This window comes from Herpailurus yagouaroundi, unplaced genomic scaffold, assembly GCF_014898765.1.
Source record: "Herpailurus yagouaroundi ecotype Mexico unplaced genomic scaffold, PumYag 205, whole genome shotgun sequence".
NCBI lineage: Eukaryota > Metazoa > Chordata > Mammalia > Carnivora > Felidae > Herpailurus > Herpailurus yagouaroundi.
Window position 1 is genome coordinate 12,383,485 of NW_024412436.1, and position 16,660 is coordinate 12,400,144.

The 16,660-nt window shown below is 45.7% G+C and overlaps 1 protein-coding gene across 6 annotated transcripts in view; it reads right to left on the bottom strand.

The window, feature by feature from the left end:
• Window positions 1-16,660, bottom strand: part of AHCTF1 (AT-hook containing transcription factor 1) — a 75,884-nt gene that overhangs the window by 1,182 nt on the left and 58,042 nt on the right. For 4 of the 6 annotated variants that reach the window (XM_040451882.1, XM_040451883.1, XM_040451884.1 and 1 more), the window contains 6 exons: window positions 15,375-15,498; window positions 13,380-13,465; window positions 10,476-10,684; window positions 6,732-8,727; window positions 2,088-2,221; window positions 118-200 (listed from right to left, as the gene is read on the bottom strand). In XM_040451882.1, coding sequence (XP_040307816.1) covers window positions 118-200; window positions 2,088-2,221; window positions 6,732-8,727; window positions 10,476-10,684; window positions 13,380-13,465; window positions 15,375-15,498 — 2,632 coding nt within the window. Of the gene's footprint in view, window positions 1-117; window positions 201-2,087; window positions 2,222-4,399; window positions 4,532-6,731; window positions 8,728-9,217; window positions 9,352-10,475; window positions 10,685-13,379; window positions 13,466-15,374; window positions 15,499-16,660 lie in introns of those variants that run through there. The other 2 variants (XM_040451885.1, XR_005783650.1) reach the window with 2 other exon arrangements.

Sequence of the window (16,660 nt, forward strand, 5' to 3'; positions counted from 1 at the left end):
AGATTCTCCTAAGAATTACCCTTTTCTGAAGAGCTTGATTTCTCTAAGACAAGACTCTTCTCAAATCTAATTCACAAAACAAAATGGATAAAAATTACCGCACAAAAAAGGTCAGACCTGCTTGCTTGTCTGGTCTTTGCAGTCCTGGTGGTTTTCACTTTTTGCTTTCTCACAGTTTCTGTTGATTGAGTGTCATCTTTCTATGGGTTACAAGTTTGGAGAGAGAAATCTTCAGTAATTACATATCCGCAACGTAAACTGAATTCTATCCTGAGTCAAGGAATACCGCCAAACGGTGCTAATGAATTCAGATGCAACAAGTCCCAGATGGACTTTTTTTTTTTTTAATGTGTGTTTATTTTTGAGAGAAAGCGAGGAAGGGGCACAGAGGGAAACAGAGGATCCGAAGCAGGCTCCAGACTCTGCACCGACAGCACAGAGCCCGACGCGGGGCTCCAACCCAGACTGTGAGATCATGACCTGGGCTGAAGTTGGCCACTTAACCAACGTGAGCCACCCCGGCCCCCCCCCCCCCCCCACGAGTTTCAGCAGGAACTCTAGTCATTCAGGGGCACTCTTCATTCCCATCCATACGTTCAATGTGTCTCCAAGGCACATGTTTCCTTGTCTGCTGCCCTCTGTCCAAATCCAAGCTCTCCTCACCTCATGAAGGAACAGGCCACCAGGGACTACTTTTCCTCCCCAGAATTCATTTCATCCTTCCTTCAATATGCACGTGGCTGGGCAGCAGTATGTAAGGAGCCCCCGCCCCCTGCACGGCCACATTCTGGGTCTCTGCAGTCCACAGTCTTCCCTTCCAGGAAGGCCTGCTTCCTTCACCTTCTATCTAGAGGGCTACTTGGGTATAAATCAATTCTTATCAGGCTGTGAAATAATTACGTGTGGTTTAGCCTCTTTAAACTGAGCTCCTGAAAGACAAGGCATTTGCCCAAGTGATTTCCATGGGTGTCTCTGCCCTCGCCTAGTAACTGGTCATAGCAGGTAATTCAAGAAACGCTTTTGAATTAATGTTGCTAACTAGTTCAATCCATGAGCTGTTTTCATTTTAGGGTTATGCGCAGTCAGGTGATTGCACAACTCTGAAACACTGTCCTTCCAAGTGTAGTCTATGGGTGACACCCTGGGAGTTCATTCAGGGACCTCTATTTCAGATAAACACATCCAGAGAATTCTGATGAGATGCTAAAAGTTAAAAACCTCTTCCCCAATAGGTAATCTAAACCTCAGCTGCCAGTAATACACCATCAGCGACATGTCACAGACGTGTCAGAGGGAGGGTGCCCCAAAGTGCAGAGAAGGCAATTTAGGGCTTTCAGTATAAATGTCTGCTCTTGTAAATATTTTTAAAGTTTATTTTTATTTATTTTTTGAGAGAGCAAGGGAGGGGCAGAGAGAGTGGGAGACAGAATCCCAAGTAGGTTCTGTGCTGTCGGTACAGAGCTGGATGCGGGGTTTGAACTCACGAACCGTGAGATCATGACCTGAGCCAAATTCAAGAGTCGCTTAACCGACGGAGCCACCCAGGTACCCCAAATGTCTGCTCTTTTAAAAGAGGTTTATTTAGGGGCGCCTGGGTGGCGCAGTCGGTTAAGCGTCTGACTTCAGCCAGGTCACGATCTCACGGTCCGTGAGTTCGAGCCCCGCGTCAGGCTCTGGGCTGATGGCTGAGAGCCTGGAGCCTGTTTCTGATTCTGTGTCTCCCTCTCTCTCTGCCCCTCCCCCCCTTCATGCTCTGTCTCTCTCTGTCCCAAAAATAAATAAACGTTGAAAAATAAATAAATAAATAAATAAATAATAAAAGAGGTTTTTTGTTTTTTTTTGAAGAGAGAGTGAGTTGGGGAGAGGGGCAGAGGGAGAGACAGGAAGAGACAGAGACAGGGAAACAGAAAGAATGAATCTTAAGCAGACTCCATGCTCAGCACGGAGCCCGATGCAGGGCCCGATCCCATGACCCTGGGATCATGCCCTGAGCCGAAATCGAGTCAGATGCTCCACCCACTGAGCCCCCCAGGCACCCCAAGAGCATGTTTAAACAAGCATACAAAGGAATAAAACGCACTTCTTACCAATTCATCTCCAAGTCTGGATGTATTGGATGTGTTTTTCTGCCTGGTCCGTAAAGTAGGCGGTGAGAAGACAAACTGAGAAGATAAATCTGAAACTAGTTCTTGCAATTGTGCTGGAGCCTCTATTTTTTTAGCTGAAGAAAGGTAGGAAAGAACAAACACACACTGTAATCCAGGTCTATGTATATGTATCTCCAGATCTATTTTTTCTAAAAGCTTGGAACAGAGGATGCACGCTGGAAAGACATGAACATTTCCAAGCCTGGAAACACTAACGGGGACACGGTGGCCACTTGAGGAGAGACAAACGCAGGGAAAAATCTCAACACCACTTGGGTAAATCCGGCGTGTAGAACATTTAATGCCCCAAACTAAATAGTGCTACGACATAAAAATTAAAGAATCAAACCCAGAACTATTTTTCTAGGAGTGTTAACCGTCACTGCTCCTCATACATTCTGGGGAAGGAAAACAACAATCTTCTATATAACCTGAGCTAGTTTGCTTCATAATCCCTACTATTCCAAAGATGACGTTTTTATTTATAAAAGTAATTTTATCTTCAAAGAGACTCAAAACTTTTTTCTTTCCAGATCATTCTGAACTAGTGGTTCTGGCCAAAGGAACAACAGAAAAGTTCACGTCATAAAGGGAAAATGGAAGCAGTGAAGGTAACTAGTACAGGAAAAAACAGGCTGATTGATTGGAAGACATTCCATAGATAAATAAAAATGGTTTGACTAAGAACTGGCCCAGAACATATAACTAAAAACATCATAGACGTTCTCTCAGATTTACATTCACCATCGGGTCTCCGTATCAAAGGCAATTAGCAAAGTCACGATGGACGTGGCAGGTGCAGCCAAACCAGTCTGCCACAGGTTAGATTCCAGCTTCTGGATCCTCTACTTGTGGGGCCAAAGGCAAATCAGATAAAACTCTCTCTGCCTCAGTGTCTATAAAATGGGATCACTGTATCGGGACCTACGGAGTTGCTGTGAAGACTACAGGGTCACAAGAGTGTGGGGCGCCCAGCAAGTGCTTTGTGGAGGTCTGCACTGGTCACGGAGTCATGACTTTCAGAATTTACAAATCATAAAATAAGATTCTCAAAGTCTGGTTCAACGTTACTTCACCGACCGGGACAATCAAAACTTCTGTAAGACGTCAAATTCTGCTTTTTAAAGCCTAGGATTCTTAAAAAGAAAACAGAGGTGAGGTCAGAACCAAAAGTCCTCTCTGCTGCCTGCTGATAACGGGCCGAAATGGCAACGGCTGGGGTTGCTGGCGGTGACCTTCCCCTTCTGCCGTTAAAAAGAAACGTATCTATATTCTTTCTAGGAAATGAAAACATTCGGTTCTCTGTAGCGGCTCTGCCTTTTCAAAGACCAGCTCACGCTCTTCACCTCCGGTTCCCCCTGCACTGCAGAGGGCGATCAGGAACTAGAAACCTACACTACCACGTGCCAAAGAATCCGGCCTCCACCACACCTTCCACGCGCTTGTATCAGCCAGACAAGACTTTGTTCTACCTGTCGGCATGTGAATTCCTCACCCATCTCTCTCCAGCGCTACTTAAGGCTTGAGGAGTTCCAAAGTCCTGGCTTCAGAGCCAGGAACGTACTGTAAGCAGCTTTAACAACTCTGAGCAGCCAGCAGGAGTTGGCTCCACGGACACTTATCCTGGGGGGGCAGGGGGTGGGGGGAAGCTCTGTGTCCCTGAACTTCCGTCTCCCACCGCAGACAACAGCACCCTTCCCCGGGCTGCGGAGAGTCAGATCAGCCGGCGAACATACACCCACTCCGGCCTCAGGCAGACGGCGCGCCCCTCTTCAGTAACTGTTGCTAGCAACAGAAATTACACAAAGTCCACTGAAACGCCAAGCTTCGCGTTCTTCCGACCAGCGAAACACTTCTGACTACGTTTGGGGCGGTGGTTTCTTTGATGGGTTTTGATTAGAGGACTTCCTGCACCTGCTCCCTGCACTTCCAACCCCTCCCCAAAGAGCTTTCAAAATACGACTTAAGTCAGCATTGGGGACAGAGGCGCAGTGAGAGGGCAGAAGGATGGACAGAGCCTCCGTGGGGGGTGGCCACCCCGGTGAAGGAGCGACAGAGCGGGGCGCTGGCATCTTCACTGCACACGGAGGAAAAGCAGGGTCAGGAGGGCTATGCGGCCCCCTCCCCCCCACCCGCCCAGCTAGTAAAGTGGCAGAAATGACATCTTGCAGCCCCCCCATTTCTCATCACTTCTCACCAGAAGGGGTCTCTTTTTACTACTAGAAAATCTGAAAACCATTCAAATACCTACCAGGAGAAATCGTGAGCAGCCTGTGGCCCGTCAGCGGGATGCGACGCCACCCAGGAGCCCTCAGTGTGTGAGTGACAAAACACACAAGCATCTGAAGATACTCAGCGAGCGAGGGGGGAAGCAAAATACACAGCTGTACACACATCAGGCTGTTGGGTTTTAAAAAAACAAACTACAGGGGCACCTGGGGGACTCCGTCGGTTAAGGGTCCGACTTCGGCTTAGGTCATGATCTCATGGTTCGTGAGTTCAAGCCCCGCATCGGGCTCTGTGCTGACAGCTCAGAACCTGGAACCTGCTTCGGATTCTGTCAGTCCTTCCCCCACTTGCCCTCTCTCTCTCAAATATAAATAAGCATTTAAAAACAAACAAACTATACCTACAACGGGAAGAGACTGCAAACACTGGCTATTGGTCCTCTAGATGACTTTTCTGATTTTCTATGGCAGGCATGAATTTATTACAGAAAAAGTTATAGTTAATGGGCACATGGAGGGAGGATGACTCTGCAAAGGTGACAAAACTCAGAATTCCTGAGATGTCTGCCGTCTGTACCAGAACAACACACAACTTCGGTGTTGGCTACACTGTTCTAAGTCACGAGGAAAGCAGAAAAGACTTGTGTTAATAACCTTCTGCTCCCCACACTGCTGCCTTTCAGTAATTTGAGCTCTAACAGAGCAGCTTAGTAACGTGAGCTGCGATGAGCGTTCGGTTCTGTTCTGTTCTGGGCAGAGTATGGGTGTGGCCCACCTTTCCTAACACCAGGAAGAACTGAATTACACAGGACTGCAAAATCAAAGATCTGACTTTAAAACACTGGGAGGGGGCAGAGGAGACCTTCTACAGCCACAAATTATTTTTTTTAATGTCTATTTATTTTTGAGAGAGAGAGAGAGAGGAGGAGGGGCAGAGAGAGGGAGATGAGGATCCGAAGCGGGCTCCATGCTGACAGTGGAGGGCCCAATGTGAGGCTTCAACTCAGAAACCGTGAGATTATGACCCGAGCCACTCAGATGCTTAACAGAATGAGCCACCCAGGCGCCCCAACCACAAATTATTTTTATTTTTATTTTTTAAGTTTCCTTATTTTGAGAGAGGGGGGGGAGAGAGAGAGAGAGAGAAAATCCCAAGCAGGCTCCATGCTGTCAGCTGAGAGCCAAATGCGTGGCTCGATCTCACGAACCATGAGATCATGACCTGAGCCAAAGTCAAGAGGCGATCGCTTAACAGAGACAGCCACCCAGGCACCCCTCAAATTATTTTTAAAAAATGAGGACAAGCGCCCTTTCCTGGGCTCAAGCTATGTTAATATAATGGATTACTGCATAAGTATGGAAATTAAAGAAGTGCTTGTGCAGTGAATGCTGAATATAGAAAATTTCAGTTTGTAGATTTTTAAATGGCTTATCTCCCCATGGCCTTCCTCGAGTCAGGAGGCGTCTAACAATATGGGTCGTTCCTCACTGCGTTTGTATGATGAAAAGGTTTAAATAAATACAACACAGTCACCTACTTCACTCACAAGTCCCTGAGCTGCTTTGCTGAAATTAACATCTTAAACCTTAGGTAAACAACTGCTTCTATAACATTTGCAAAGAACTCCCGCACCAGGTCTGTCGGGCCACAGCACCTTTTAGATCCTTTTTCTTGATTGCCCGCTTTACTGAAAAATCCCCCTCCAAATCTTAACAGCACAGAGACATCGTAATCTCTTTGTTATTCTATGTAGACCTATGCTTTAGACCTAAATAGTAAGAGGTTCTCATCACCCCTTTGGGAAGGTGTGCCCTGTACCAACCCAACAGTGCCTCATGAGGCAGGCTGGACAGGCAGCCGAGCCAACTGGGAGGGGAGGCGCTACCGGGAGCACGCATTTAGGTAATGTGCGTCCTAAATGACAAAATGTTACCACTCCTTCCTTCCCCTCCCTCCAAACAATCTGAGGTTGCAGATATCAGCTGGGTCACGAGCCAAACACGGCTGCACTTAGATGAAAAATGCTGATTCTCTGGGGGGAGAAATTAAGTCACTGACGGCAGAATGACGAGAGGATACTATTCTAAAAGATAAGACCCATGACAAGTGCATTATAGGATTTAAAGAGTCCTACTGGACCAGAAAGGTCTTGAATCTAAGATAAACCTTGAAATAGAAAATCTTTAAATTTTACTATTAAAAGATCAAGACTGTTTTCTTCTTTGGACCAGGGAGGACTTCTCTATAACTACTAATCATTTTCAGGAGAAATAACCAATTACAGTCTTGAACTGTGCTGAAAACAGAAGACGTTGTGTGAGATGAAAATTGTGCTTTGAACACAAGTAAAAGTACCTTTCTCTTTCCTTGGAGCCTTTGACACAGGAGGAGAAAAGACAAACTCCGTTTCTGGTTCCGAAGGGTCCAGCAGTGAGACGGCCTTGCTGGCCCTAGTCCTCCTGCCACGCGCGGACTGGGTCACGGCCACCGCGGCGGGCACTTTGGCTTCTGGGTCACCTGGTTCCTTTGGGTCTTCGCCCGTGCATTTTTCCGATATTAAGCGTAATGCACGTGTCTGGCTTTGATTTTCGGTCCTTTTTGTAAGCTTCCTCTTTGCACTGGTCACCGTGGCAAGTTCCTCCGCTGGCACAGAAACGGACTTTTCTAAAGCTGGCTTCCCGGCGTCAGCCTTGCCACCTCTGGCTGGGGTGCTCCTGGCGGACCTCCTTTGGCGGCTGGGAGTCTGCGTCTTCTTGGGACTCCTCACTTCCTTAGTGGCCTTAGATCCCACGTCTTCAGGTGGTTTTTTTCTCGGCCTACCCCGTTTCCTAGGCAGATCCGATTCGGTTTCAAGAGCCAGCTGGGATGTGTCACGTTGACAGTCTTCCGGAACATCCGGCGTGCTGACTTCTCTCTTTTTGGCCCTGCTGTTGTGCTGAACAGGCGGTGCCTCTTCAATGCACATGGGATCTGGTTTGTATCCTACACTTCTGGAAGAGCCGACGTTAGCACTTCTCAGTTTTCTGGTGCTTCCGCCAGAACGCGCTCCTTTACTGACTTTTACATCTTTATCGGCCGTTTCAACACTGTCGGCATTTTCTACTGCTTTTTTAATGCCTCTAGGAGTCTTTTTTGTAACAGGTGAAAGCCTACTTTCTCCATCTTGCTTATATCCCGTGGTTTCAGAAGCCGCTAGTTTAGCACTTCTCAGTTTTCTGGTGCTTCCGCCAGAGCGTGCTACTTTACTAACTTTTACGCCTAGATCTACCATTTCAACACTGTCGTCATTCTCCACCACTTTTTTAATTTTTCTAGGGGTCTTTTTGGTGACAGATGAAAGCTTAACTTCCTCAGCTGCTGGCTCCAGCAGCGGAGAGGATTTTAACCTCCCGAGTGAGCCACCTGGAGTGGCCGGTGGCTCCCGTACCATAGGATGATCACTTTCTGAAGTGTCTTGGTGATCTTTTCTTTTCCGTCCTCTCCGAGGAGTAACAGAATTTTGGGGTACTTGCTGGTTCGGAGACGCTCCTCTGACGTCAGAACAGGCGCTTTCGGAAGCCCCAGAGAGGTCCTTCGTTCTCCTCGCTCTCCTCCCGCCCGAAAGCCCCGGGGTGCCAGGGGTGGCGACATCTGCGGACTCCTCCTGCTGAGCTGGTCTGACACTCAGGTTTTGGACGCGCTGTCCTCTCGTGCGCGTTCTAGAGGAAATCATGTCATGCGTCTGGCTCACGCTTACGGTCAGTGTACTGGTTTCCTGCACAGTCTTCGGCGTAGATCTGACTACCTTGCCGGGACACATTACCTTCTGGCTTATTAAAGGTAAGTTGTCATGAATGGACGGTGGTTCCACTGTATCTGAAGTAATTTCTTTACTTCTTGTGTCTTTAATCACATCTAATAAATTTTCTGCAATGGCTACTTTAATGGGTTCAGGCACATATGGTAACGTCTCCAGCTTCTGGGACTCCCGGTCACTCGCGGTGACAGACACGAAATCTGCGGCGTGTCCGCGACCATCATGCTCCCCGCCGCACGCGGGTTTTTCTTCCGCTGCCGTGTTCGCCGCTGTAGCTAACACGTTAGATGCGGCAGAATCACCTGTCTCAAACTCTCCTTCTTCACCTTCCAGTATCAAGGTAAAGTTGCTCTGCGCCCCAAAAAGCTCCCCATCTACTTCGGCAACGTCACACTCAGCGGAGTCTTTATTATCAGGCAAGTCACAGAACTGCCGCTCAATGGTATCAAAGTTATACTGGAGCTTAAGGGCCCCTGAGGGATACAACTCATTAAATGAAAGATCGTTAGCCTCGTGTCCCGAATCTTGAACTCCAAGTTTTTCATGTTCAATCACCTAAAATGAATTAAAGATAAGAGAAGGTTAAAGGATTTTCACGCCTTTATTTGAAGCTAAAGCACAAAGGTTTTAAATAATCATCTCACCCTTGGTTTATGAGCTGTTAAACATAAACTACATTTAATCTGGCCTATGCTTATGGGTTTATTTTATAAAACGTCCATTTAAGCCATCAGACATTATTACTCAGTCAAAATAACTAGACAAAAAAAGATTCTGAGATTCTGAATGGAATTAAAATAGAAATCCCACATTTCCCTAGCTAAAAAAAGACAGTCTTTATAAAACCTTGAAAATTATCACGATGCTAACAACAGCTGTGAGAAGAATTTAAAGGACTTATTCTGTTCTCACCCAAGGAAAAAAAAATTAACCAGAGAGAAACAACCCCCAAATCGCATTTTAATGGGAATCCCCACATTACCTAACTAGCCACACTTTTTCTAAACAGCACGATCCCCATAAGGTTGAAGAAGAGTTCACCTACATAAGCTCCCTTGGGCTAGACTCAATCCTCTTGCCTTTGCTGGGGCTGCATAAACCATGAAATTCCTAAGGCTTTCAAGTTCAGTACCTCTCTTGCAAGGGTTTGGTGGAAGAAGGAATGGTCCTTGCATTTACCTTTTGGTAAGGGAAGGGGAGAAAAAGGAGGAGGTAGAAAGTAACAGAGAGATCTCCTGACCAAGAAGGTAGAACATTCCCACCCACCTAGACAATGACATTTTCCCACTCCCCGAACATTCAGCGAGGAGAGACTGCAAGTACCCAGAGACGCGGGCTCCCGCTCACACCACACCCACAGTTTTATTAGCTTCCCAGCTGAAAGAATGGGAACTGTGGCCGCCTGTGTCACAGTGAGAATACTCACGGATACGGATACGGATAAGCACCACACTCTTGTGAGTTAAGAAACTTCCCAAATACGACCCAGTCACATTTCTATAAATTAGAGGTGTTTTTGCTTGATCTTAAATTCATTTATCGTACAGAGGTTGCCCATTGATTGTAAAAGAAACGTGACGGAATTTTTAGAAAGCAAGTCGTATTAAATACCAAAAAAAAAAAAAGAAAGAAATCCTTTCTCAAGGGTATAGAGGTTAAACCCCAGCCAATTGGTTATCATTCTCCTACAAGTATGCATGGGGGAAAAGGTTCTATTTAACTGTATTCAATTACTTTCAAATATAGGCTCTGAGTAGTTTTGATGCCATGCTTGTCTCTGGAGTAGCCAGGGTCTGTTTTCTCATGGCTAAAAGACCTTTCATTTGAACCAGATACTAAGCAAAAATTAAACTGTTAGGGGTGCCTGGGTGGCTCAGTCGGTTGAGCGTCCGACTTTGGCTCAGGACATGATGTCAATGGCTCATGAGTTCGAGCCCCACGTCAGGCTCTGTGCTGACAGCTCGCAGCCTGGAGCCTGCTTCGGATTCTGTGTCTCCCTCTCCGTGCCCCTCCCACGCTCGTACTCTCTCTCTCAAAAATAAACATTAAAAAAAATCTTTTTTTTAATTTAAATTGTTAAAATTATGACTTCACATAGCCTTTTGGTTTTCATGAAAAACAATTTCTCACTTAAAGGATTTATTCTTTTATATTCCACAAAACAGTCACACTTTTTTTTTTTCACGCACGTTATTATAAAGAGGCTTTTAGATAGCAGTCAGGTAAACGTATACATTAGGTTTAAACTACGGTTTGAAACCTAACTAAACCACAACTAACAAGTAAAAAATTAATGTTTTTACATGAATTTCTTGAGTATCCGGAGGACCGTCAGAGACAGGAGGCTTTTCTTCTGGAAAGTCAACACTTGCTTTCAGCACATCGGCTGCTACTTCATGATCTTCTTTTAAGGTCAGTGCTATCTCTTGGTCAGACTTATGACCAGAGGTAACGGGACTTTCGGAGGCAACAAGCCCCAGGTCCCCAGTGTCACCATGGACGTCAGACGCAGCTGAAAGACAAACGAGAGTTAATCCTCCAGGTTTTAGACGGAAAGAAAACCAGAAAGATACACACCACACTAAGTGAGAAGCCGCAGAAAGGTTAGGGCTGTGTTGCACTGGAGACTGTTTCCTTGAAAACCAGACATATTGCCACACGGCTTCTGACATCTGACGGGAAAAGCCAGTGAGGGTTTACATGTGAATCCCATCTCTACGGTATCCATTCGGTTTAAACAACACATACTTGCTTTGACAGCGGGAGTGGGGAGGGGCAGAGAGAGAGGGAGACACAGAATCCGAAGCAGGTTCCAGGCTCCGAGCTGTCAGCACACAGCCTGACGTGGGGCTGGAACCCAGGAACTGTGAGATCACGACCTGAGCTGAAGTCGGACGCTCAACTGAGTGAACCACCCAGGTGCCCCTGCCCGGGTTCTTTTCAACTTGGATAGAATTCTTGCTCTTACTCTGAAACTTCAGTATGAACACGACTGCTCTGAGGGGCTCAGATGTTTGTTCTCCATTCAATTAGCCTGGAAACTTCATCAGGTGACTAGTGGCAACCAGCTATCCCCACAGAGCGGTTACAGAATGACGCGAGGGACATGCAATCAGGGCTTTATCTCGCTGGAAAAAGACTAGATCTCTTTTGGCAGAAAGCATCCAAATGACCACAAATACACTCTACCACTTAGAAAAGCTAGAGGGGAGTTGAGGGAGGGCGACAGCTCGCCTAAACAAAACAAACCAAAAATCCTCTTTACCTTTGCCAAAGACTTACTAGCACTCATAGTTATTTATATGCCACTTGGGTTTGTGAATGACACAAAATCCCAAACACTTTGTGGCAGGTGGGCGGGGGGGTGGGGTGGGGTGGCATCTAACTTAAAAACCTTTAGAATTTAACAAATATCAATAAAAAGGTTTAAAGAAAAAAAACAAAAACTATTTTCACACTTTTAATAGATAATGGGGCCAGCAGTACCCCAAAGACCCAAAGACAGCTTATAAAACGAAATGAAGGCAGCTGTCACCTGTCCATCCGGCAGAGGAATGGGGGAAGCATGCACTTTACCTTCCAACGGTAGGTGTGTGAAAGCGCGAATAACCTTCCCTGGAGAAAATCCTAGAAATCTGTGCATAATCCTTGACCTGCCTGGGAAGCTCATGGTTTGGAACTACTGAAGAGAAATGCTGACACAAAATGTGCCAAGATATGGACACACAAAAAAATTCAAGGCAGAAATGAAATGGCAAAACAGAAATGGCGATCAGCCCGAATGTTCATCAATAAGCACGAGTTAAGCCCACCACAGAACATCCATACGAGGGAACACGACCACGACTGTTAAAAAGGACAGGGTTAATCTATATTAATGACATAGGAAAAAGTCAGAAGTTTAGTGCTAACTGAAAAAGAAAGTTGTTTTGGTAATAAACTGCTGATGTTTTATAATTATAGACAACATTTATTGAGCCTTCATTTTTTAATTGAGCTTTTATTAACACTTAAAGGTATAAATATTTTATAGACAAAGCAATGGGAGGTACAGCCCATAGCCTTTACATATTAAGTGCGGAACTAGGTTATGAATCCAAGCAAAGCCTCCACATTTACCTTCTCTTCCCACATACGCAGGAAAATATGCACACACACACAAATCCAGGAAAGATACTTTAAATTGCCAATAATGGGTCCTTAAAGTAGATATCCAGGTTATGGGGATTTCTACTTTACTTGGCTGTGCTCTCCTCATTATTTTACAATAAAAGTATATTACATCCTAGGTGCACCTGCGGGGGGGGGGCTCGGTTGGTTAAGGGACAGACTCTTGGTTTCAGCTCAGGTCATGATCTCGTGGATGGTGGGATCGAGTCCCATATCAGGTTGTGCACTGACAGTGTGGAGCCTGCTTGGGATTCCCTCTCTCTCTGCCCCTCCCCCACTCTCTCTCAAAAATAAACTTAAAAGAAGACATATTACATTCTTAATGAGGGGAAAAAAACAAGTTTATTCAAGTCTGTCCTAATCCCTATTCATAATGAGACGGGCAGGCGGTATTATAGGTATGGAGCATGGGCTCCAGAGTCAGCAGCAACATCGTAACATAGTACTGTTAGGTGATCATGCAAAATGCTAAGTTCAAGATGCCTGCTTTCCCCAAACCCAGCTGGAAGCTGAGGAAAATGTTCCTCTCTCATCTCTATACAACCAGGGTCTAAGAGGAGGCACTTAAAAAAAAAAAAAAAAAATTGGTTTAAAAAAAAAAAAAAAAAAAAATGAAGTCTATACATTCGTTAACTTCCCTAGAGTAAATGCAGTTGTTTGTGATTGTTTTCTAATAGTAAAAAGCCAATTTTGGCCTTAAGTTATTACAAACACAAAACCAGAAGTTGCCCTGTGTAGACACCTCAGTCCCAGGAGATCAAAAAGCAGATATGCAGTCTGGTTGGGGATTGAGAACTTAATTTCCTCTCTCTGATGTTCTGAAGGAAAATATGTCCACAAAAACCATTCTAAGACTTCTACTGGCAGACCACAGAATGCCTTCAGAGACTCACTTCCTTTAGCTACGGAATCTGACCAAAAAGGAAGAACTGTGATAAGAAAATCTAGATAACAGATTCCTTTGTTCTAGGAACAGAACACTCCTAAAACACTAAAAAGAATTCTGAAGGCAAGAAAATATACACGTGTGCTGTTACCTGCTCTGAGTGAAGAGGAACAGGCCGCGACAGACACTACCCCTTCGTCTAGAACTGGTACCCGGGATTTCAGGGCGACGATTTTCCTTTAGAAACAGAAGTACGTCCGTGAGCGTGTACGAAGGCCCCCACCTGCTCTTACCTGTGTTAATAATCCTGCTCCCTCTGCCACATGTCATTTTGGTAACGAAAACTGAGGTTTTCATTATGAATGAACCACCCAAGGTCATTTTGAAGAACACTGTAAAATTTGTAGGTGAATTCAGAAACAAGCAGTGCTAGATTCGGTATTCCTGTTTTCTAATATTTTACTCTGTTGGCAACAGTGGCATGCCGATCAATATAAACTTACACTTATGCCAGTTTTTAAATTACTGTGGGCACATCCTTAAATAAGTCTACCAGGTATTATGGAGTATCTCCTATATACTCAGTAAAGTCAGTTTCGGTGTTTTAGTGTCATCTAAAAAGAGGATGATAAAACAGTGGGAGACCGATGGGACCTGTATCACTTGATCAAAGTTAAGTTCTGCAAATATGGGGACGGTGATCCCTTCCTATGCTGAGCTGGCCTTTCCCCCAAACCCAACTAAAGCATGCTGCCTTTGTAAGAGGGGACAAATAAAATTAAAAAATAAATGCAAGAAAAAGCATGCATTTGGAATATTATATATGTTTATTTCATAGGTGTATTTTTAAGACTCATCTCACAACGTTAAGCTAACCAAGAACCAACGGCTGATAAATTTATATTTAAAAAGGACACAGCTTGTCATGATGGAGACTATCCGCCCAGATTATTACCCACGGTGACCGCAAAGTTTCTTGTCATGTGACTGCGCTTTGCTTTGTAACTTTTGTAATTAACCATCTAACCCACTGCAATAAATATTTTCATTAAAACTCAAGAAACATGAGAATGAGACAATAAGACAATCTAGACAATCCTTTCATCTTACGTCCTCCCATTTTTCTATGAAAGCCTGGCAAAGATTCCAGCTAATCAGGATCTCTCTTCTCGGAAGGGCAGCACGCAACTGAGGTCACGCAGGAGACGCGACCTTCATGATACTGGTTTTCGTGGGTGCTCTGTGAACTCCAGCAGGCCCGACAGGGCGATGAACCATGGACAGCATGACATGATCACACTGTGTGCACGCGAATTCACCCTTAGGGCTTCGAGATCAAAGCTGCCACTTTTCTGTTTCCTCTGTAACAGTGTTGCTCAGGGTCCTGATGTGCGAGGTGTCTGCCTTGCGACCCGATGAAGAGCTTCTGCCAGGTCAATCACTTCACTGGTCAGTTCGGTGACGTCCAAGAAGGGACGTGGTGCACTGACCAATATTCTCATACAAGCTGCCTGTCTGTCTTGTCGCAGACCGTGAACCGACCGGGAACCGGCGTCAGTCTGTTGGAGCACACTGAGCACCACTGCCCAACACCATCTAGGACACCGCCCCACCCTCCCCAACACCACCTAGGAACGCTGCCCAAATGTGCAAACGCCAAATAAAACTGGTGGGGGGGCACTGTGGTTCAGGCAGTCATTCAAAACCAGAAACTCGGCCGGCGGAGTCTCGGATTCACAGGATGGCAAAAACAGCACTGCCTCTCCTACACTCCATCCTGTGCTACAGCAGACGCACCTCATCGGCCTGAAGCCACCAGAAATGGGAGGGTGTGGAGGAACGCACGGCTGGAAATCCAACTCTGGTCCTCAACAAAAACGGGATCACCAAAGCATGTAAGAGGAGATCTGCCTCAATTCATCATGACTTCATAAATTCAGGAAATGTGGAGTCTCATTCTAGGATTCACGGTAACTGCCAAGTAGCACACACTGGACCCAAAGAATGTCCTTCCTAACAGAAACCGTTACTGAAATGGGAATGTCCAAGATCTAAAATAAAAGCTCATCTACGCACGAATATTAAACAACCGGTTCACCGTTTTATTATACTTTCTTAACACGGGAACTTCTCTCCACTAACTTACCCTTCGTGGGCTGCTGGTACACTGAGGGAAGCTTCGACTCCTTGAACGGGGCTCAGGTGACTGAACTCGGAAACTTCCGCCTCTGCGACTAAGAGGTCCTGTGCCTCCGCCTCTTCCAAAGGGCCTGGAAATCACACGGTGGAGAACACTTACAATGATTTATGCCAAATGTTTAGCGATTCCTCACAGTCCTTCCTGGACGATTACTTTCGAACACGTTGGTGGCTCCGCTTTTTTATACCGTTAGGTTTACTCCCCGGCATCAGAATGCCACAGATCCTTCGAGTTCTCTGAGCCCAGTCCAAGAGCCCCTTTAATCCACACCTCTCACTTCTGGCTTAACGTGCAAGTGTTGTACACAGATCGACGCACTTAGTCCTCAACAGTCAAAGTGGTCGAACTGTCCCCCCATTTCACAGACAAAGAAACAAAGGCATGCAGTCACATCTTATCCCAGGCCTAGTAAGGAGCCGAGATTCAAATGTAGTCAGTTTTACTCTACAGTTTGTGCCTCATGATCTCCCATGAGAACAGAAGTTTCTATTTGAGACTGCCTGATCTTTTTGGGAATCATCGATGAAGATACTGCCATGAACATCTTCATGTTTTATCATTCAGATATTTTAGTGGAACCGAGCACATCCAAAGTGACAGATGCTATTCACGGGGACAGCCCTAGGCCCTCAGAGCAATTGCCAATGCCTGTGTTTGGGAAACAGACATCAGAGCCCCAAAGAAACCACTAGGACACAGATTTCTATAGAAGTATTTAGATTAACAGTTTTAAAGTCAGGAGTTACCTTTAAATGCGCAGGGGGTCGAAACATACAAAAATGGGCTAAATTTCTGATGCAATCTTAAGCCAAGTCTCTCTCCTCTCTCCCCCGGCCCCTGCCATGCCGCCTACGATAGCACGTATCAAACAACAGTCTAAGTGTTTGTTCGTTTATCTATAGTCCACTAGGCTCTAAGTTACCGACGGGCAAGGCCATGTCTGCCTCACTCACTATCTGACTCTCAGCAATGAGCCCACACAGAAAGAGCCCACCTGCTGCACATGCGTTAGGGGCTCAAAATCTTTCCGATGGATAAACATAAAGCTATAAATTCATGGGCCCTTGGAGATTTGTTTTGATCGCCCAGAGATGATTTTGGCAGTGGGGACAGTGAAGAGCACGAACGAACGACCTGGTTTCTGAGCAGCTTTCTAGAAAGTTGAGGGTGCTGGACAAGTTAAAAACCGTACCAACCTAGTCTGCAGAGTTCGTATTGTTACTTCTCAGAGC